The sequence below is a fragment of the Mirounga angustirostris genome, unplaced genomic scaffold, assembly GCF_029215605.1.
Source record: "Mirounga angustirostris isolate CCGP_5_RB_7025 unplaced genomic scaffold, mMirAng1.0.hap1 SCAF_13, whole genome shotgun sequence".
NCBI classification, from domain to species: domain Eukaryota; kingdom Metazoa; phylum Chordata; class Mammalia; order Carnivora; family Phocidae; genus Mirounga; species Mirounga angustirostris.
This window is the reverse complement of record NW_026991721.1, coordinates 53895091-53917038: the sequence shown is the minus strand read 5'-3', so window position 1 is coordinate 53917038 and position 21948 is coordinate 53895091. Positions and strand designations below refer to the sequence as shown.

At 43.1% G+C, this 21948-nt stretch overlaps 1 protein-coding gene across 3 annotated transcripts in view; it reads left to right on the top strand.

Annotated features, from left to right (window-relative positions):
- The first annotated feature begins 15123 nt into the window (after nt 1–15123).
- Nucleotides 15124–21948, top strand: part of UVRAG (UV radiation resistance associated) — a 318993-nt gene continuing 312168 nt past the window's right edge. The window contains exon 1 of one of the 3 annotated variants that reach the window (XM_064576914.1): nt 15124–15450. In XM_064576914.1, coding sequence (XP_064432984.1) covers nt 15334–15450 — 117 coding nt within the window. In that variant the 5' untranslated portion in view covers nt 15124–15333. The remainder of the gene's footprint in view (nt 15451–21948) is intronic. The other 2 variants (XM_064576913.1, XM_064576912.1) reach the window with 2 other exon arrangements.

Genomic DNA, 21948 nt, shown 5'->3' with positions numbered 1-21948 from the left:
CTCCAGAGTTCCTAGATGGGCGGGAGGGCAGGCAGCAACAGAAGGTACCCTGGAGGGGCCTCAGGTCCACAGAGCTCCAGTAGAGGACAGATATTTCCTTTAGGATGGAGGAAAGGTCTGTTTTTTGATGACAGTCTCAGTCCCTTTCCAGCCCCATCTGAGGTTAGCCGTGACCCTCAGCCTCTGGCTCCAGGCTAAGCCCTGGCCCTAACCTAGACCACCTCACAAAGGTAGGCCCTTATTCTCAGCATTAAGTTTGTGAAAATTGAACACCTACTGTGCGCAAGTGAGCTCCACCATCTCTGCCTACGAACAGCGACAATCAGCAGGCCCCCAAATCCCAGAGGGGGACCTCACCTAGGGCAATGTACCTCTAGTGGCAGCCTGCTCTAAGCAGTGGGTGGGGGGCTCTAGGTAAATGCTGTGAACATTGCCTCTGATGGAGAGTTGTTACCTCGGGAAAGGGAACAGGATCCTCCTTTTCCAGATGACCATCTGCTTTTGGCCCGCGGAGGTGGGGCTGTAGTCCCAGCCTGGACGTTGGTAATTCCATGATTCTACTTGTGGTTCACAGATATGGCCACTAGAGGGCACTGGGGCTAGTTCTGAGGCAAATGTCCCACAGGGGCCTGGGTTTTCTCTTCACCTTGTGGCGTTTCAGCAGTCTGACCCTGGCCTAGAAACTAGAGAGAGTAAAACTGACTCACAAATGCTCAGAGCTAACCAGGAACTCTTCTTTTTCCAGGGTCTTAAGGTAGAAAGTTAAGAGATCTTTTTTCTTTTTTCTTTTTTAGTATGTTTGCATCTATAAGATTCTCTCTCAAACTGCTTTTGCCACATCCCATAGGTTTTGGTATCTTGTGTTCTTGTTATGTTCATCCTAAAGTTTTTCCTAATTTCTCTTCTGATTTTTCCATTGACCCTTCCGGTTACTTAAGAGAATGTTGCTCAATTTACACATATTTACTATTATCCCAAGTTTTCTTTTGTCATTTATTTCGAATTTTATTTCAGAGAACATACTTTGTATGATTTCAGTCTCTTTAAATTTACTGAGACTTCTCTTATGACCTAATAGATGGTCTGTACTAGAGAATGTTCCATGTGCATTTGAGAAAGATGTGCATTCTGCTCCTGCTGTTGAAGTGTTTTCTAGATACTATTAGTGTTACAGTAGTAGTATTTTCCAGATGTCTATAATTAGGTCAAGTTGGTCCATAGGGTTGTTCAAGTCTCCTGTTTCCTTGCTGATCTTGTCGATCGTCTGCCTAGTCTTTCTATTCTTTATTGAAAACGGGGTATTGAAGCCTCCAACTATTATGGTTACACTGTTTATTTTTCCCTTCAATTCTGTAAGTTTTGCTTCCTATATTTTGGGAGTCTGCTGTTATGTATGTATATGTCCATAATTGTTAAATCTTCCTGATGGAGTCACCTTTTTATCATTATAAAATGCCCTTGGTCTCTAGTGACAATTTTTGTCTTAAAATCTATTTTAGGGGCGCCTGGGTGGCTCAGTCGTTAAGCGTCTGCCTTCGGCTCAGGTCATGATCCCAGGGTCCTGGGATCGAGTCCCGTGTTGGGCTCCTTGCTCGGCGGGAGGCCTGCTTCTCCCTCTCCCTCTCCCCCTGCTTGTGTTCCCTCTCTCGCTGTGTCTCTCTCTGTCAAATAAATAAATAAAATCTTAAAAAAAAAATAAAATCTATTTTATTTAGCCTATAGACATATAGCCACCCCAGCTTTCTTTTAGTTACTGCTTACATGGAACATCTTCTTCCATCCTTTTCCTTTCAACCTATTTGTGTCTTTGAATATGAAGTGTATCTTTTGTAGGCAGAATAGTGTTGGATCTTTTTTCCTTTCATCCATACTTCTACTTTCTGCCTTTCTCATTGGAGTGTTAAGTCTATTTACATTTAATATAATTACTGATAAGGTAGGATTTACATGTGCCATTTTGCCATTTTCTTATGTCTTTCTTGTTCCTCTCCCTCCATTCCTGATGCCTTTTCTGTTAAATGTGTATTTTTAATACGCTGCTTTAATTCCCTTGTTGTTTCTTTTGCTGTATGTTTTTAAGTTATTTTCTTAGTGGTTACCCTGGAGATTAAAATTCACATCTTAATTTAAAACAGTCTCATTCAGATTAATGAGAACTTAATTTCTCCATCTTTTGGCAGGCTGGCCTGAGAGGAAAAAAGAGCAGGCCACACACAGGAATGATGTGGCCGGTTGAATAGTGGCCTACAACGTGATATGTACATACCTTAAACCCTGTAATCAGTGAAGGAATGTGACTTTATTTGGAAAAAGGGCCTTTGTAGATATAATTAGGTCAAGGATCTCAAAATGAGATAATCTTAGATTATGTACGTGGGCTCCAAAGCCAATGACAAGTGTCCTTCTAGGAGAGAGACAGACACAGGGAAACGGGGAGAGGGCCATGTGGAGGAGGCAGCCCCGGCATACCACGGCCACCAGCAACCAGAAGAGGGAGAAGGATTTTCCCCCAGAGTCTGAGGGAGCAAAGGCTTCCCAACGCCTTGATTTTGGATTCCTGGCATGCAGAACTGGGACAGAATGAATTTCTGTTTTAAGTCAGCTAGTTTATGGCTTGACCTACTACAAACAGTGACCTTCAATATGTTTGTATCACCTAATAGACGAGTTGTACCTATGGATGGCAGAGTTTGGTCTTCTCATCAATAAAATATTGAACAACATGGGTTTGAACTGCCCAGGTCCACTTACACACAGATTGGTTTTGATAACTGCGAAACAGTGCTACCATAGTGTATTTTCTTCTCTTTTTTTTATAGTGTATTTTCTCTTATGATTTTCTTTTCTCTAGCTTTCTTGTAAATACACAGAATATAATACAAATAACATACAGGGACACCTGGGTGGCTCAGTCAGTTAAGCGTCTGCCTTCAACTCAGGTCATGATCCCGGGGTCCTGGGATAGAGTCCTGCATCAGGCTCCCTGCTCAGCAGGGAGTCTGCTTCTCCCTCCGTCTGCCACTCCCCCTGCTTGTGCTCTCTCTCTGACAAATAAATAAATACAATCTTTAAAAAAACAAAACAAGGGGCGCCTGGGTGGCTCAGTTGGTTAAGCGACTGCCTTCGGCTCAGGTCATGATCCCAGGGTCCTGGGATCGAGTCCTGCATCGGGCTCCCAGCTCAGCGGGGAGCCTGCTTCTCCCTCTGACCCTCTCCTCTCTCATGCTGTTTCTCTCTCGCTCGCTCTCTAATAAATAAATAAATAAAATCTTTAAAAAAAAACAAAACAAAACCCAAATAACGTACAAAATACTGTTAACTGTTATCTGTAAGGCTTCTGGTCAAGAGGAGGCTGTTAGTAGCTAAGTTTTGGGGGAGTCAAAATTATACTCGAATTTTCAATTGTGTGGGGTGGGGGGTTAGCATCCCTCACCCCCATGTTTAAGAGTCAACTGTATTTCACTTTTCTTTACATGGAGCAGGCTGCAGTTTTAGAAGGCACTTTTTCCTGATACTTCTGAGAGGTGGAAGAAATTCCCCTGTAATGGTAATGAATAGGATCACTAGGAGAAAATAGGAATTCCCCCCACCCCTTGGCTTCAACCATAATTTTTATAACGAATCTCTGTCCCATATGTATTCTAAACTTCCTTTTTTCACAATCCTGTTTCCCTTCCTTGTAAACTCTTTTTCAAGGTATTTTCCACCACTTCCTGCTTAGGGAGTTTTGCTTTGTGTATCTTCATCTAACATTTGTGTCATGCATACACACAATTTTATCTCCTACATTTTTTACATAACACTGAATTGCATTGGCACACATTTAGTAAGTTCCTTTTCTCAGTGCTAAAATATCAACAATTTTTGAGATTTTTAATTTTGATGAAAATTGATACAAAATATGTTTTCTCTAAACACAAAAGATATATTTTTAACGTGTAGGATATAAAAATGTATTCTGAAAATAAATATGACTTCACTGTATAAATAAAATTTGGGGCCTCAGGCTGGCTCAGTCGGTAGAGCACGTGACTCTTGATCTCAGGGTTGTGAGTTCAAGCTCCATCCACGCTGGCATAGAGCTTGCTTTGAAAAAAAAACGCTCTAACACTGGTTCACTACAGGCAGTAAAATGCTGGGTTGATAACACTGGAGTAAGACTGCTTCCAGGTCCCAGCCCTAATGCGGAGGGAGAGTGCTGAAGGTTTCAACCTTCTAATCAGGGTTGGTTTCCCTGGCAACCAGCCCCCAACCTTAAATTATCTGGGGCTTTCCAAATGTCAACTCATTAACACAAACTCAGATGTACTTGAAAGGGACTTGTTATGGAAACAAAAGATATTCATTTCCCTCTCTGAAGCTTTCAGGAACTGAGGGCAAAACTAAATATAACAGAAGATGCCCCATGCTACCTCCTGCGTGTTGTCTCTCTCTCTCTCTCTCTCATAAATAAATCTTAAAAAAAAAAAATGCCCCTATGGCTCTTATATAGGAAATTACAGGAGTTTTGGGAGCTATGTGCTAGGAACAGTGAACAAACACCAAATACCGGGCACCTGCGTGGCTCAGTTGGTTAAGCATCTGCCTTCGGCTCCAGTCGTGATCCCAGGGTCCTGGGATCGAGTCCTGCATGGGGCTCCCTGCTCAGCGGGGAGCCTGCTTCTCCCTTTCCTCCCTGCCCTCTGTCACCATCTCTGTCTCTCTCAAATAAATAAATAAATAAAATCTTTAAAAAAAAAAAACCCCAAAGACCAAGTATCTATTACTTACTATAAATCACAGTATCACACTCCTTTTCTCTGAAACAGTTCCTCTCTCTCCTTGACTGTCATGACCTTGACAGCCTTAGAGATTATGGGTCTAGTATTCTGTAGAACACTAGTTTTGTTATGTCTCGTTTTTCCTTATGATTGACTCTAACTATCCATCTTTAGCTGAAATATCACAGAAGTAATGATGGACTCTACTTACCGCATCCTAGCAGGTAGTCATAATTTCAATTTATCCTACTGGGTGATGCTCACTTGATCACTTGATTAAGGTGGGAACTGTCAAGCTTCTACGTTGTAAAGTTACTCTTTCTCCATACTTTGAAAATCTCTTTCCCCGCCTTTTTATATCAATAAAGACTCATGGATCCCTATTTTATTCAGTGGGCTATCTGCTATTCTATCATTATTTATCCTGATGTAAAAACTGCTCCAGATTTGGCCAGTGGGAGACTCATCGAACTGCCTTCTGTGTTCTTTTGACATATCTCCCTTTTTTGGCAGGGAGAGGAGTACTTCCTTACTTTCTGACACGACTAGACGTCCTATGATCGATCATCTTGTACTTTTTCTGGCCCACTCCTGGGAGTCAGCCATTTCTTCAGAGAATCTTGATTCCTCTTAGTGGAAGATGATATTTAGAAACCAAGATCTGGGCAATTATATTCTATCACCACAGAGTTCATCCAAGTTCCTTCTCTTCCTATATTTGCAACTCCTTTTTCTGATGGAAACTGGCACCCATTAATCAGACAACAAAAAGAAATAAAAGGCATCCAAATTGGCAAAGAAGAAGTCAAACTCTCACTCTTTGCAGATGTTATGATACTTTATGTGGAAAACCCAAAAGACTCCGCCCCCAAACTGCTAGAACTCATACAGGAATTCAGTCAAGTGGCAGAATATAAAATCAATGCACAGAAATCAGTGGCATTTCTATACACAAACAACAAGACAGAAGAAAGAGAAATTAAGGAGTCGATCCTATTTACAATTGCACCCCAAACCACAAGATACCTAGGAATAAATCTAACCAAAGAGGCAAAGAATCTGTACTCAAAAAACTATAGAACACTCATCAAAGAAATTGAGGAAAACACAAAGAAATGGAAAAATGTTCCATGCTCATGGATTGGAAGAACAAATATTGTGAAAATGTCAATGCTACCTATAGCAATCTACACATTTAATGCAATCCCTATCAAAATAATATCCACTTTTTTCAAAGAAATGGAACAAATAATCCTAAAATTTGTATGGAACCAGAACTCGAATAGCCAGAGGAATGTTGAAAAAGAAGAGCAAAGCTGGTGGCATCACATTTATGGACTTTGAGCTCTATTACAAAGCTATCATCGTCAAGACAGCATGGTACTGGCACAAAAACAGACACATAGATCAATGGAACAGAATAGAGAGCCCAGAAATGGACCCTCAACTCTATGGTCAACTAATCTTTGACAAGGCAGGAAATAATGTCCAATGGAAAAAAGACAGTCTCTTCAACAAATGGTGTTGGGAAAATTGGACAGCCACATGCAGAAGAATGAAACTGGACCATTTCCTTACACCACACACAAAAATAGAACTCAAAATGGTTGAAAGACCTAAGTGTGAGACAGAGTCCGTCAAAATCCTAAAGGAGAACACAGGCAGCAACCTCTTTGACCTCAGCTGCAACAACGGGTAAATGGATAAAGAAGAAATGGTATATATATACAATGGAATATTATGCAGCCATCAAAAGGAATGAAATCTTGCCATTTGCAACGATGTGGATGGAACTGGGGGGTATTATGCTGAGCAAAATAAGTCAGAGAAAGACATGTATCATATGATCTCACTGATATGAGGAATTCTTAGTCTCAGGAAACAAACTGATGGTTCTAGAGGGGAGGGGGTTGGGGGGATGGGTTTGCCTGGTGATGGGTATTAAAGAGGGCACATATTGAATGGAGCACTGGATGTTATATGCAAACAATGAATCATGGAACACTACATCAAAACTAATGATGTAATGTATGGTGATTAACATAACATAATAAAATTTTTAAAATGCAAAAAAAAAAAAAAAAGGATGAAAGACCTCAATGTGAGACAGGAATCCATCAGAATCCTAGAAGAGAACACAGGCAGCAACCTCTTTGACTTCAGCTGCAGCAACTTCTTCCTAGAAACATCGCCAAAGGCAAGGGAGGCAAGGGCAAAAATGAACTATTGGGACTTCATCAAGATAAAAAGCTTTTGCACAGCAAAAGAAACAGTAAACAAAACCAAAAGACAACTGACAGAATGGGAGAAGATATTTGCAAATGACATATCAGATAAAGGGCTAGTATCCCAAATCTATAAAGAACTTACCAAACTCAACACCCAAAGAACAAATGATCCAATCAAGAAATGGGCAGAAGACATGAACAGACATTTTTCCAAAGAAGACATCCAAATGGCCAACAGACACATGAAAAAGTGCTCAATATCGCTTGGCATCAGGGAAATCCAAATCAAAACCTCAATGAGATACCACCTCACACCAGTCAGAATGGCTAAAATTAACAAGTCAGGAAATGACAGATGTTGGCGGGGATGCGGAGAAAGGGGAACCTTCCTACGCTGTTGGTGGGAATGCAAGCTGGTGTGACCACTCTGGAAAACAGTATGGAGGTTCCTCAAAAAGTTGAAAATAGAGCTACCATACGATCCAGTAATTGCACTGCTGGGTATTTACCCCAAAGATACAAATGTAAGGACCCAAAGGGGTACGTGCACCCCGATGTTTATAGCAGCAATGACCACAATAGCCAAACTGTGGAAAGAGCCAAGATGTCCATCAACAGATGAATGGATAAAGAAGAAGTGGTATATATATACAATGGAATATTATGCAGCCATCAAAAAACCAAAATCTTGCCATTTGCAATGACGTGGATGGAACTAGAGGGTATTATGCTAAGCCAATCAGAGAAAGACAAGTATCATATGATCTCACTGATATGAGGAATTCTTAACCTCAGGAAACAAACTGAGGGTTACTGGAGTGGTGGGGGGTGAGAGGGATGGGGTGGCTGAGTGATAGACATTGGGGAGGGTATGTGCTATGGTGAGCACTGTGAATTGTGTTAAGACTGATGAATCACAGACCTGTACCTCTGAAACAAATAATACATTATATGTTAAAAAAAAGATAGTAGGAAAGGAAAAATGAAGAGGGGGAATCGGAGGGGGAGACAAACCATGAGAGACTATGGACTCTGAGAAACAAACTGAGGGTTGTAGAGGGGAGGGGGGTGGGGGATGGATTAGCCTGGTGATGGATATTAAAGAGGGCACATATTGAATGGAGCACTGGATGTTATACGCAAACAATGAATCATGGAACACTACATCAAAAACTAATGATGTAATGTATGGTGACTAATATAACATAATAAAATAAAATAAAAAGAAACTGGCACCCATTATCCTTAATATATTTATTTATTTGATCAATCCCTCTGTACATAACCTATCTTCCATTGTCACCATTTTGTCCTCCAACCATGAACCCAATACTGACACTCTCCTCATCTAGGCTAGCTTCACCGGATGTGACCTAAGCAGTTGCCCCAGGCCTAGTGCTTAGAAAGGCCCCATGCTTGATTTAATGCTGTTCCTTCTTAGAACTCTTAATAATTTTGAACATGGGACTCTGCATTTTCATTTTACACTAGGCCCCACTAATTATGGAGCCAATCCTCACCTAGCCCTGCTTCAGCTCTGACATCTTGCTTTAGGCTGGCCTCCCAGTGGATATCCTGTTCACTTACTCTGGTCAATCCCTAGCCTTGTGCTAGGATCTCCTCCTGCACTCACTGCTGGCCTTGTGTGGACACCCTCCTCACCTCAGCTGGTTCTGACTCCCTGCTCTGGGCCTGCTCCACACTACTCCCTCACCCCATGCTGATCTTGTTCTCAGCCCCACCCTAAGGGCTTTTGAACTGCATTATTTAGGAAGAGAATGAGAAAGAAAAACTGTGTAGAGAGTTTTAGCTTTTGGATTTTTTGCGGTTATACTTTGCTGTTGATGAAAGTAAGATTCTCGGGCGCCTGGGTGGCTCAGTTGGTTAAGCAACTGCCTTCGGCTCAGGTCATGATCCTGGAGTCCCTGGATTGAGTCCCGCATCGGGCTTCCTGCTCGGCAGGGAGTCTGCTTCTCCCTCTGACCCTCCCCTCTCTCATGTGTGCTCTCTCTCAAATAAATAAATAAAATCTTTAAAAAAAAAAGAAAGAAAGTAAGATTCTCATTCTTTTGGGAAAATTCAGTCCTACATAGTGTATTCTACCTAATGCAGGCAGCGTGGTATGGGGGACAGAGCCCCCAGCCCAGGAAGCAAGAGACCTGGGTTCACAAGTCAATCTGCCACTAAGAACTTTGGGCAGCTCATTTCCATTTCCAGAGCTTTTTAGGCTTCTGTGAAACCGGGGCAATAATACCTACTTCACAGGGTCCTGTGGGGATTGTCCCTGGTAATGTATGTAGAGTACTAGACAAATGTTAGTTCTCTCTAGGCCCCAGGGAACCCTGTTAGGGAGGGGAATGAATTTGCCTCAAATCCTGCAGCCAATTAGCTGCGGGCCCAGACCGTGTTTTTTCTGACCCCTGGCTCGGAGCTCTCAGAGTCCCCACTCTGCAGCCAGCATGCCCATTCTCAGGAACCCTGTGAAATCACGCCTGCTTCCGGCGGGGAACGAGGGAAATCAGGTATCCGTTGAGCCGCTCTCTTCTCAGGAACTCAGCCGCATTTCTGTGTTCTAACTGTCCTCTAACTCAACGAAGCAATGTCACAATTTACTGTTGCCATTTTCACCACTCCCTCCCCCCTTGCATCTGCTCATGACCAACTGCCAGAGTGACATTTTAATTTATTTATTTTAAGCAGGCTCCACGCCCAACATGGGGCCCAACATGGGGCCCAACATGGGGCTTATACTCAGTACCTTGAGATCGAGACCTGAGCGGAGATTAAGAGTCGGCTGCTCCACGGACTGAGCCACACAGGTTCCCCCAGAGTGACATTTTTTTTTTAAGATTTTATTTATTTATTTGACAGAGAGAGACACAGCGAGAGAGGGAACACAAGCAGGGGGAGTGGGAGAGGGAGAAGCAGGCTTCCCGCCGAGCAGGGAGCCTGATGCGGGGCTTGATCCCAGGACCCTGGGATCATGACCTGAGCCAAAAGCAGTCACTTAACCAACTGAGCCACCCAGGCACCCCCAGAGTGACGTTTTTAAAACATAAATCAGACCATGTAGCTCCCCTGCTTAAACCCTTCCGTGGTGGTCCACACACCTCAAGGTCAGACTCCCCCGGTCAGACTCCCCAGATCCCCAGGATCTGGACCCTGCCAGCATCATCGACTTCATTCTGTGCCATCAGAGCTGGACTAAAACTGCAGAAGCTCTAAGCACTGAAAAGACAATGCTGTTGCCGCGCTATGAAATGACAAATGAAAGCAACCCTAAAACTGTAAAAGAGATTGAAGGAGGTCTTTGATTTTATTTTTGAAATATCAGTTTCTTTCAAACACTGCTCTCCTCCCGCTCCTCCTCCTCCATGCCGGCTGCCTCTTCTGCCTACTCCCGCCTCGCCTTCTCTTTCAGTTCCTTCAATGCTCCATGCTCCTTCTTCAGGCTCTTCTTTCTGCCCGAATTCTCCTCTTGCTCTCACTAGCCCCCTTTGTCCGGTTACCTCCCCCTCACCCTTTGGACCTCACTGTAAAAGGCAGTTCCCAAGGAAAGCTTTCTCTGGGGCTCCCACTAAATCAGCCCCATGGGTTAGATGTGCTTCTGTTGAATGCTTGTCATCCTGGCTGGCCCGTGAATTCATAAACTCAGGTACCCACATTGGCACGTTTATAGTCCATGACAGTGTGAAAACCACTGGAATTGAGGAAGGAGCGCTGCTCCTGGGGGCAAGAAGCCTAAGTCTTTGTCTCAGCTTTGCTACAAACTTTGTGTGACCCCGGGCAAGCTCACCTCCTCTCTCTGGGGCTGTTTCCAGTGGGAGAGGTATGGAGGCTCCATGTCATCTAAACATTCTCTTACTCAAGCGTTTGTCCACTCATTCACTGATTTTATTCATTGGTGCGTTGAAGCTTCTGCCGCCTGCCCTCTGTGGGATTTGGATTGAAATGAAAAGCAAGAGTTCAAAGTAGAGAGCGTGAGACAAACACAAACCATATGACTAGGCACGCGGATACAGGTACTGAAGAGAAGTCAGGCAGCCACAGTGGGAGCCCAGAGAAGGTAGCCATTAGCCTACATCTAAGAAGCCTTTTTCAAAAAAGTGACCTTGGAGGGTTGAGAAAGGAGAAGGAGAAATGCTGCCCAGGGACCCACCTTTGTTGGGTGCAGGCTCTTTGCGGAATGGTCTCCTTGTTTTACAATTCTCACCTGGCTTTCTGCAAGAGTCTTGCTCTTCAAATCCTACCCCTTGAAACCTGCATCTCCAGGGCTGCCTGAGGATCTTTCTAACTGACTTCCTATTGCCTAAGATGAAGCCCGAGTTCTTCTGCCTAGCAGCCAGGTTCTTTTTTACCCGGCCCCCTCTTCCTTTTTGGCCTCTTTGCCTGTTCCTCCCATGCAACCTTTGTTTCAGCCACCTTAAACTACGCTAATGTCACGACACTAATGTCACGTCCTCTGCCTCAGGGCCTTTGTTCATGCAAAACTCATGCTTCTGCCTAGAGTACTCTTTCTTCTCTGGAAAGCCTTCTGGTACAACACACAGCAGTTAGCAACTTCCTCTTCCATGCTCCCATTATCGTCCCAATGACTGCATTGACCACTTTGTACTGAAATTATCCATGACCTCCTTGCAGTCAGGGATTCTATCTGCATTATTTCTGTAAACCTCGTGCCCTGGTTGGGCACCTGGTACTGGTCTGAATGCTGTTTTACTTAGTGAGTAAGTAAATGGAAGAAAGAGGACTCTGTTGAAAGGAAGGGGCTAGATCTAATGTAATTAAATTTGAGACATCAAAAAACCACCCTGGCTTGTCTTGCTCTTACTTATTTAATGCATCATACCCATGAGATCTAGAGAATGAGGAGGGAGGAAGAAGAGAAGGTAAAATGGATTGGAGTGGCTTTGGCTTTTTGGCCCTGCAAACAATGCTTGGTTTCAATATCCAACATGGTTCTAGTTAGCTGTTAAAACACCAGTCATCCCTGAACCAAACCAAACCAACGACTCCTGTTGTTCATCTCCTAATCGTTTCTTAAGACTTTTGTGAAGCCTTCTCTGATTTTGCCCACCAGCTCCTGTAGAGTCAGTCATTCTGTTACCACTGGATCTTGATCTTTCTTCTATCACTGCATGTATATTGTATTTGGCCACTTTAGAATCCATGTTCCCTACACTTGGATACAAGTTTCCCTAGGGGGTATATATCCCTGTATAAATATTATAGTATTTTAATTCAAAGTGATTAGAAATATTCTCCCATTGAAACAAATATAGCCATATTATGGAAAAGGATCTAAGGTAATACAAGATTTTTTAGAATGAAATAGGACATATAAAGATAATGATAGATAGCATTTATCCAACACTTACTATACCCAAGGCACAGTGCAAAATATTTTACATTCATTACCTTGAATACTTTGCAGATATTTCAGTTCTTTGTCCTGTCCCTAGGGGTGAGCATTCCAGCTATCCTGGTGTTAGTGGCATGTGAGTGGGAAAGTCTGAGAAGGGTTGTTTACTTGAAGTGCTTGGTAATCATCTTGGTACAGAGTTGAATCTCATTAGAAGCTTGTAGAAAGAATGGATCCTGCTCTCTCTGCTGGAATATCCTTTTCTCCCTTCCTGCCTAGTAAACTCTTATTGGTCCTTCAATACCCAGTTTAAATGTCACCTCTACTGTGACTGAAATCTGACTCTCTTCTCTGGCTTCCACAGCTCCTGAACTTTCCTCAGGCTGAGCAACTGGATTATCAGTCTTTGTTTACTTATTGGACTACACGATAAAGAGGGCAGCTCCTCTGGGGATGAGTCTGAGTCTGATTTCCCAGCACCCAGTAAAGGGCTTGACACCTCTGTGTCAATGAACATTTGTTGGATGAACGAAGTAATAAAGTTGGCTAATATTCAGAGCTGACCTCCAAAGAGGAATGAAGTGATTCAGTGTTCTGTCTTTATAGGTCTATTTTCTTAACCTATGTAGTGGTTTGAATGATGTCCCTCTCCCCCTCAAATGAGCCCATACTCTAATCCCTGGAACCTGTGAATGTCATCTTCCTTGGAAAAAGAGTCTTTGTAATTAAGGATCTCAAAATGAGATCTGGATTATCTGGGTGGGCCCTGAATCCAAAGACAGGTGTCCTGGTAAGGAAAAGAAAAGAATACACAGGAAGAAGAAAAGACGATGAGAAGATGGAGGCAGAGATTGGAATTATGCAGCCCCAGGATAAGGACCACCTGGAGCCACCAGAAAGGCAAGGAAAGATTCTCTCTTAGAGCCTTCTGAGAGAGTGAAGCCCTGCCAACACCTTCATTTTGGGCTACTGGCCTCTAGAACTGTGAAAGAATAAAATTCTGTTGCTGTTGTTGTAAGCTACCTAGTTTGTGGTAATGTGATACAGCAGCCTCAGGGAACTAATACAGCTTGGAAGCAGAAAAGTGCTTTCTGTGAAATTCCACCAGATCTTGGCACTACATGAGTTGAACCACATGAGATTTGGGATTTCTTGACTAATCCCTTCTCAACAAACACCTGACCACACACCCATGAGGAACCACACACCCATGAGGAACCACTCGATGTCTCAGAATAGGAGACAGTGTGACATCCATGTTAGCCAGTCCTGGGGTCAAATCCAAAGTGTCTTCAGGCTTCTGAACACCCTGGAAAGATAGTATGCTGACCTTTTATTAAACTATTTTTAGTGCAGTTATTCTATGTGAGGTCTTCACTGGCACTTTACATATATTGATTTACTTAATCCCTACAGCAACCTTATTATTATTTTACAGATGGGAAAACCAAAGTGGAAAGATGGGAACTGGTTTGCCCAGGAACACATAGCTAGAAAGTGGCAGAGCCAAGATTCCCAAACTGCCTGATTTCTGTAGTGTCTGACTCTAAAACACTGTGTTCTTTCAGCTATATTAGTCCAGGTGGTGGATAACTTCACAGTCTGGGGGTGGGGGTGGGTGAGGGGAAGGCAGATTGATATCCTGCAGAATGAGTCAATGCTATTTATTATAGAAGCAATTGCTATGTATGCTATCATTATGATCAAGGAAGTCTTCATGGAAGAGGTGGCATTTGAGTTGGGTCTTCACTTAAAAAACAAACATGTACTGATTATCCAGCAGGTCCTGGAAATCCAGAGATGAATGACAAGGTCCTTTTGCTTGAGGAATTCAACGTGTGTGTGTGTGTGTGTTACACACTTATTAAAAGACAACGCAGTAGAATAATCAGAAATATGGTAGAGGCAAGGTTCCTAACTCAGGCTCCCAGAGTAGATCAGGAAAGCCTTTTGGAAGAAGGGACCCCACCCCCGGATGAGATTTGATGGAAAAGTAAGCACTAGGAGGAGAAAAGTAGCAAAGGCTTTCTAAAGACAGCATAAGCAACACACTCCGAGAGGTGAAACAGCGTCCTGGGTGCCTGGCACACCTTATAGCTCAGCGTACTAGTTAGGGGAGTGCGAAGAGGGTCGTGGACTTGTGGGTTGGAGTTGGTCACGGAAGAGCAGGTGGGACTGCCCGTCAGGTTTCTAGTCTCCGTGCATCCTGAGGGGTGGCCTTCTGTCGAACCATGAAATACTCCTTTTCAATCCCCGCACGTTCCTGGGAGCCCCTCAGGAAAAGGCTGCTCAGGGAGCTTGCAACAGCAGATCAAGACTCACGACCCAGCTGGCGCCAAACGGGTCCCCGCCCTCCGAAGGAGGCCGGTTACCATGGCAACTAGGTTCGGGCGGAAGTGGCTCGGAAGATTGACTCTCACTAATCAGGTGACTCTCCTGCCTCCTGCACGTGACAACAGAGCCCAGGCTCGCTCTCTACCTAATCAGACCCCGCCCCTCTTCCCCTTACTGACAACTGACACCGACCTAGAGCAATGGCCTTTGCGGATCCGCTAGGAGACCCCGCCCCACAGTACTGAAAGAACCAATTAGACTGGGAAAAAAAGAAGCAACGCCCCAGGTTTCACCCCGGTTTGACAGACGCGATTTAGGCCATCCCCGGGTCCCTCCGCCCCGAGCCCATTCCGGCCGGCGATGGACAGACCTTCTACCCAATAGCACGTCCCTTATCTGTCGTTGGGTCCCGCCCCCGTGGCAGCCGAACCAATGAGCAAGCCAGGTCTCGGCGGGGTGGTGGGGGTTGCACTGCGGTAATATGGCTCTTCCCTAGCCAGCGGCGGTGGCGGCTGGAGGTTGGGTAGAGCAGTTCTGCCTTTCGGGTGGCGGGCTTCTGGGCTGCAGGGGCTCGGCGGGTCGAGGCTAGGCGGTGGTGGCGGATGCCGGAGGAACGCGGGCCCCGCCGCTTGGCGGCCCCTGGGTCAAGATGAGCGCCTCAGCGTCGGTCGGGGGCCCGGTCTCCCCGCCGCCCCCGGGCCCGGCGGCCTCGCTGCCACCCGGTTCTGCAGCGCGGGCCCTGCATGTGGAGCTGCCTTCTCAGCAGGTAACCCCGCGGGCTCGCGGCGCTCGGCGGGGGGCGGGGGGGGGTGGCGGGAGGAGGCCGGGGAGGAGAGCCCGTGGGCGGCGGGCGGACCCTGTGCCAGCCAGGAGACCCGGAGAAGTGCCCGGGGAGAACTCGCGGGACCGAGGATTTGAGGATTGTGAGGGGAAGGAGCCAGCGATGGCCGAAGCTCTGGGAGATCCCCGAGTCCCCGGAGAGATCCCGTTACTGGAGACCGGCTGCAAAGAGACTGGAAGAGACCCAGTGGAACTCCCTGGGGGCCCCGGCCTGAGCCTGCCTCTCCGCCGCTGGGGGGGCTGGGGATTCCCCTGCGCGGACCCTCCTCCTTATCCCTCCGGGGAAGGGACCCGGGGAAGCCCGGGTGTCCCATGAGAGGCGGGGAAAGCGCTTTTCCTTTCTCAAGCCATTTGCGGAGAAACCAGTTAGTATTCTTTCCTAGGGGAGAAGTTGAGGAGTCTTTATGGTTTCTAGCGTTTACTTTTAATCTCCTTGTTATGAAGTACTCCCCTCAGCTTCCCAAGAGAAATCCTTTGGGACTTTGGGGTTTCCTTCCTAATTCTCAGACCCCCAAGGATCTCATTTTAGCAATTTAGGGGGCACTTTCCTACTGCATTCCCTCAAATGACTCTCCTGGAAGGAGGATTTGATGTATCTATTTGTGTCTTCCCCCATCCTTTAGCAGGGGCTTTGAGGGCTTCTTGGGTCCACATTGTAAGGGGATAATAAAGAGAGAACGCTGTTTGGGGATCTGACACAATGTGTGTGTACGGTACTTCTTCCCTCCACCACTCCCTTGCCCTTGGAAAGTACTTTTCACCCTCTTTTGTATTCCTCCGTCCAAGACGAGGACCTAGGAAAAACTGTCAAGTTACTGAGAGTTTACCACCTAGGATTTGTGCAAAGTGCTCAACGGCCGGTAGTTCATTTCATCCTGGCGACTCTATGAGATCGCTATTTTTATGATTTCCCATTTTGTAGTTCAGCAAACTGAGGCTTAAAGCTGTAAAATCACTCGCCCAAAGCCTTGCAGTTAGGAAGGGCAGTGGCTGGGTTTCACACTCCTGCCCTCTGACCCTGTAGCCCATGCACATGGTTGTGTGCTTGACACTGGGGCAACTACCTTCACTCAGGATGGAGCACATTCCTTTATCCTTCCTTCAACTTTATATCCTTGCTCTGGTACTTAGGAAAGATTCTTCAAGAAGAAAGTAGAGTTTGGGGCAGGGGGTGGGTGGGAAATGGGATGGATTTGAATGCAGTAGAGGAGGTGCTAAAGCAGAGAGCAGCACAGGTGATCATAGCTTCAGTGGCCACTGAGCTGAATTGTGTGCAGAAGCAGGGCTTTTTATGTGGTGGAAGAGGGTTTAAAGATGGGGTTAGCATATGCCCTAGTTTTGTGGTGCTGTTGGGAAGCCAGTTGTTGGAGAGTATTAGGAGTTTGAGGGTAGTTAGGTTTGGATTGTATTTATGAGGTCCTGGGAGGGAGTAGAAGTCTAGTAGGGGAGACCAGCCTCTGGAATGAGCATTAATGTGAATTTTCATGTGTTGTGGGGAGGTGGATTGTAAGGATGGATACTGAGAGAGGTGTTGGCACTGTTGAAAGCAGCCTGGAGAAATTCTAAGAAATTAAGGGCCAAGAGGGATTTAGTTTGGGGGAGCTTTGGGAAAATGTGGGATTAAGAAAGAGAAAGCATTATTTGTTTCATAGAATGCATTCTCTAATAACAGTTCACAGTTTAAAATTGGGGGAAATAATTCAAACTGTCCATGGAATAAATTTAACTGCATTTGTAAGCCTTTGTCAAATTTTTGAATTTGTGCCGAGGGATATATGGTGGCTTAAGTGTTCAACTGAATGCTGTATGAGCTCTGAGTATGGTATTTACAGCTTTCTGGGGGTGTCATCCTTCTTGAATTCTTGGAAGGTAGCCTATGTGGCAAAAATACTTTTACTTTTGCAATTGATGTTCATTTAGCTTTGTGGGTCAAAGTGCTCAGGTTTTTAGGGTGTGAATACATAACATTTAAAAAATAAACATTTTTGTGAAAAATATTTTTGTGAAAGCGTTAACTGTATAAACTGCACTGATTACTTAGTACACAGCTTGACGAATTGTCACAAAGTGAACACAGTTACATAACCATTACCCAGAATAAGAAATACAAAATTATTAGCATTCCAGAAGTCCCCCTTATGTTCTCTCCCATCTCTACCTTTTCTTTCTCTCCAGAGGAACCACTATTCTGATTTCTAACAAGAGATCAGTTTTTGCCCATTCTTGAACCATATAAATGGAATCATGCAAAATGTAGCTTTTTGTAAAAAGTCTGGTTTCCTTTGCTCAGTATTGTTTGTGAGCATGATAGGATGTGTGTGTGTGTATAAAACTTTTTTCATTTGGCATTAATTCATTGTCTTTTTTTTTCCTTGCCTATGGCTTTTGCATAATTTAAAAGGCTTAGATAAATTGGAAATTCAATTAATAACTTTCTTTTAAATAACACTTCAAAAATTACATCATTTTAATAAGATCCATGCTATTTGATAAAGTGTCAGTCTTTCAAAACAAGTAAGTAAACCTTGCTTTAGGATTTCTGTTGTTAAGTTGATTATCTCAAAGCATGGATTCAGTGGTTCCTCCAGCCCACTTCTTTGCATTGTTGACATTTTGAGTGGGTAGGTGAGTCTGGGAGATGTTGAGCTACATCCATAGCTTCTACCCACAATATACCAGGAGCACCCGTCCAGTTCTGACAATCAAAAATGTTTTCAGGTGTTGCCAAATGTCCCTTAGGGGAGCAAAATTACTCCTGGTTGAGAACCACTGTTCTAAGATATATTTCCTTTTTTTTAAAAGATTTTATTTATTTATTTGACAGAGACACAGTGAGAGAGGGAACACAAACAGGGGGAGTGGGAGAGGGAGAAGCAGGCTTCCTGTTGAGCAGGGAGCCTGATGTGGGGCTCGATCCCAGGACCCTGGGATCAGGACCCGATCCGAAGGCAGACGCTTAATGACTGAGCCACCCAGGTGCCCCTAAGATATATTTTCATTTTAGGATAGAGAGTATTCCTGCTACTTTCTACTCATTTATTTCAGTCTTCATTAAGTCCCATTGATTCTAGTGGCAATAATGTTTAAAATGTTAATTTATTGTATTAGTTCTAAAGGTATTGGATTCCTCTTCCTAACCTGCCTCCAGGAAAAGATTTATTTTTTCTGCTCAAAGAAATTTCACAAAACTATGTATAAGACTTAAGTTATTTTTGTCTTATTTTAATCGACTTATCTTTAAAAAATAAAGTTTAGCTAAGGCTGCATAACTCCTGAATCTTTGTATGTGTGAGTAACTAGTCCATCATTATCAACCTGACTGTGTCAAATGGGACTACCACTTAATCTTTGCCTCTTTTTGCTTCTGTATGATCTTTTTTTTTTTTTAAAGATTTTATTTATTTTTCAACAGAGAGAGAGAGACAGCGAGAGAGGGAACACAAGCATGAGGAGTGGGAGAGGGAGAAGCAGGCTTCCCCCTGAGCAGGGAGCCCTATGTGGGACTCGATCCCAGGACCCTGGGATCATGACCCGAGCTGAAGGCAGATGCTTAACGACTGAGCCACCCAGGCGCCCTGCTTCTGTATGATCTTACTTTAAGTGTAATTTAAGCATGAACTAGTCACGCATTTTGAAGACTGCTTTTGATCTTTAATTTTTGGTTGAGGTTTGTAATTAGTGAATATAAGCTCATTTGACGAATAACTTCCTTCACACCCTTAGATTTAGGAGTTTTGAAATAAAATGTTGTGTTTTGTGGTAGAGGCATTTAATATGTTCTTAAAAGTTTAATTGAGAGCATTTCTTTCCTCCCCAAGGTCTTCCTCACTTGAGTATAACCTAATTACATTTCTTAGATACTCAGAGCTGGGATGCTTTTTCCTGATTGTTTAGTGACCCTTTCCAGGAGGCTACATATTCCTTCAAGAATTTGATAAAAGCTACAGACACTTTCCTTAGAAAATGCACTTACATACATTGACAATTTTGCATGCAGTTTTGGTTCTCTTGAACCATATGTATATGGAAGACCCCAGATTAAATAGTCCTAAACTGGTTTATTCCCTTCCTTTAAATTTTTTTTTAAATTTACAATTTATTATTTCTTTTAAACAATTGTCCATGTCAGTGTATATACATCTACCACATTTTGCACAATAATGTTTGGTTACCTTTGTTCAACTCTTGGTAGCCTTTTGGATTATTTCCAGTTTTCTCTATTACATTGTTGCAGTAAATATCCATGTATAGGTATCTTTGTACACTTGTGCTAATAATTCTGTAGGATGAATTTTGAGCAGTGAAATCACTCAAAGGAGATATATATATATATATATATACACACATATATATATTTAGATTGATATAGATGTATACAGTTATGCTTAATATGAAATATGTAAATTAAGATTTTTGTATATACATTTTTTTTTAACTTTCAAAGATACTAGCAAAGTGTTTCCCTAAAAGGACATGCCCACTACACTGCTACTACCAAATTTTGACAGTATGTCTTTCTCCATATTTTGTCAACTTTGGGCTCAGAAGTTTTCTCAATGTTTTCAACAATGATTTTATGTATACAGATTTTATCTGTATGTAATAATATATATAGAATATAATCGTATAAATTATGAACATATATAACCATATGTATATATATTTATTTCTGTTATTTAAATTTGTATTTCTTTAATTATTAGTTATTTTAATAGCTTCATTTATTGTATATAAAACATTATGTTAAGTACATGATCTCATTTATCCTTACACAACCCTATGAATTTCATCTTTGCCTAGCTTTATGTAGCATTTTAATTTCTTTTGTGAATTGCAGGTTTATTTATGTCCTTGGCATTAATTTTTCTGATTGCTTGCTTATGTTTTCCATTGACTTGAAGAGCAGTTTTCTTGTCCTGTTTTTGTTTTTGTTTTTTTTAAAGATTTTATTTATTTATTTGACAGAAAGAGAGCAGGAGAGCACAGGCAGGGGGAATGGCAGAGGCAGAGGGAGAAGCAGGCTCCCTGCTGAGCAGGGACCTCCCCCCCGATGTGGGGTCCTGGGATCATGACATGAGCTGAAGGCAGTCGCTTAACCAACTGAGCCACCTAGGCGCTCCTCTTGTCCTGTTTTTGGAACAGGTGGGCTATATTAGTGCTATTAGCCTTTATCGTCCCTGATTTTTTTTAAATAGACCTTATTTTTCAGAACAATTTTAGATTTACAGAAAAATTGAGATGAAAGATAGCACAGAAAGCTCTCATATACCCTACACCCATTTCCCCCATTCTTAACGTCTTTCAGTAGTATGATACATTTGTTATGATTCATGAACCAATATTGATGTATTATTAACTGAAGTCCACAGTTTATTCAGATTTCCTTAGTTAAAAAAATTGGGGTAAAATATACATAACAAAATTTGCCATTTTAATAATTCGCAAGTGTACAACTCAGGGGCATTATGTATATTCTCAGTGTTGTGTGTGCAGTCATTATCAGTATCTATTTCCAGACATTTTCATCATCCCAAACAGATGCTGTACCCATTAAACAGTAGTTCCCCATTTTCTTCTTCCTCCAGCCCCAGGTAAACTCTCTTCTACTCTCTGTCCCTATGGATTTGCTTATTCTAAGTACTTGATATAAGTGGAATGATACAGTATTTGTCCTTTTGTGTATGGCTTATTTTCAGCATAATGTTTTCATTGTTCTTCTGTGTTGGAGCATGTATCAGAATTTCATTCCTTATATGGCTAAATAATACTCTATTGTATGTATATGCTGCATTTTTTTTAAAGTAAACTGTACGCCCAGCATTGGGCTCGAACTCAGAACCCGGAGATCAAGAGTCCATGCTCTACCGACTGAGTCAGCAGGGAGCCTCTGTAGTTTGTATATCCATTCATCTGTTAATGACCTTTTTCTGTGCCAGGATACCATCCTGAAAGCACATTATATTTGTCCTATCTCCTTAGTCTCTTGGCTGTGACAGTTCCTCAGATTTTTCCTTCTTATTGATGACCGTGGCAGTTTTGAGTACTGGTCAGGTATTTTGTAGGATGTACCTGTATTGGAATTAGTCTCATGGTTTGTTGTTGTTTTTTTTCTATGATTAGACTGGGGTTTCTCTGCTATAAGGTTACTCTTTCCCATTAACCCCTCTCTACTGTCCCCTTTGGAAGGAAGTCACTATGCACAGCTCACACTTAAGGAGTAGGGGATTCCTGTTCCCTCTCCTTGAGGGCAGAATATCTACATAAACTATTTGGAATTCTTCCACATGGGAGATTTATATCAGTAATCACTTCCTTTTACAGATGAGGAATCTAAGGTCTGGGTAACTTTCTGAAAGTCACACAGTGTCAACACAGGGACTGCAGTCAAGGTCTTTGATCCCTAGTTGCTATGGGCACCCACTCT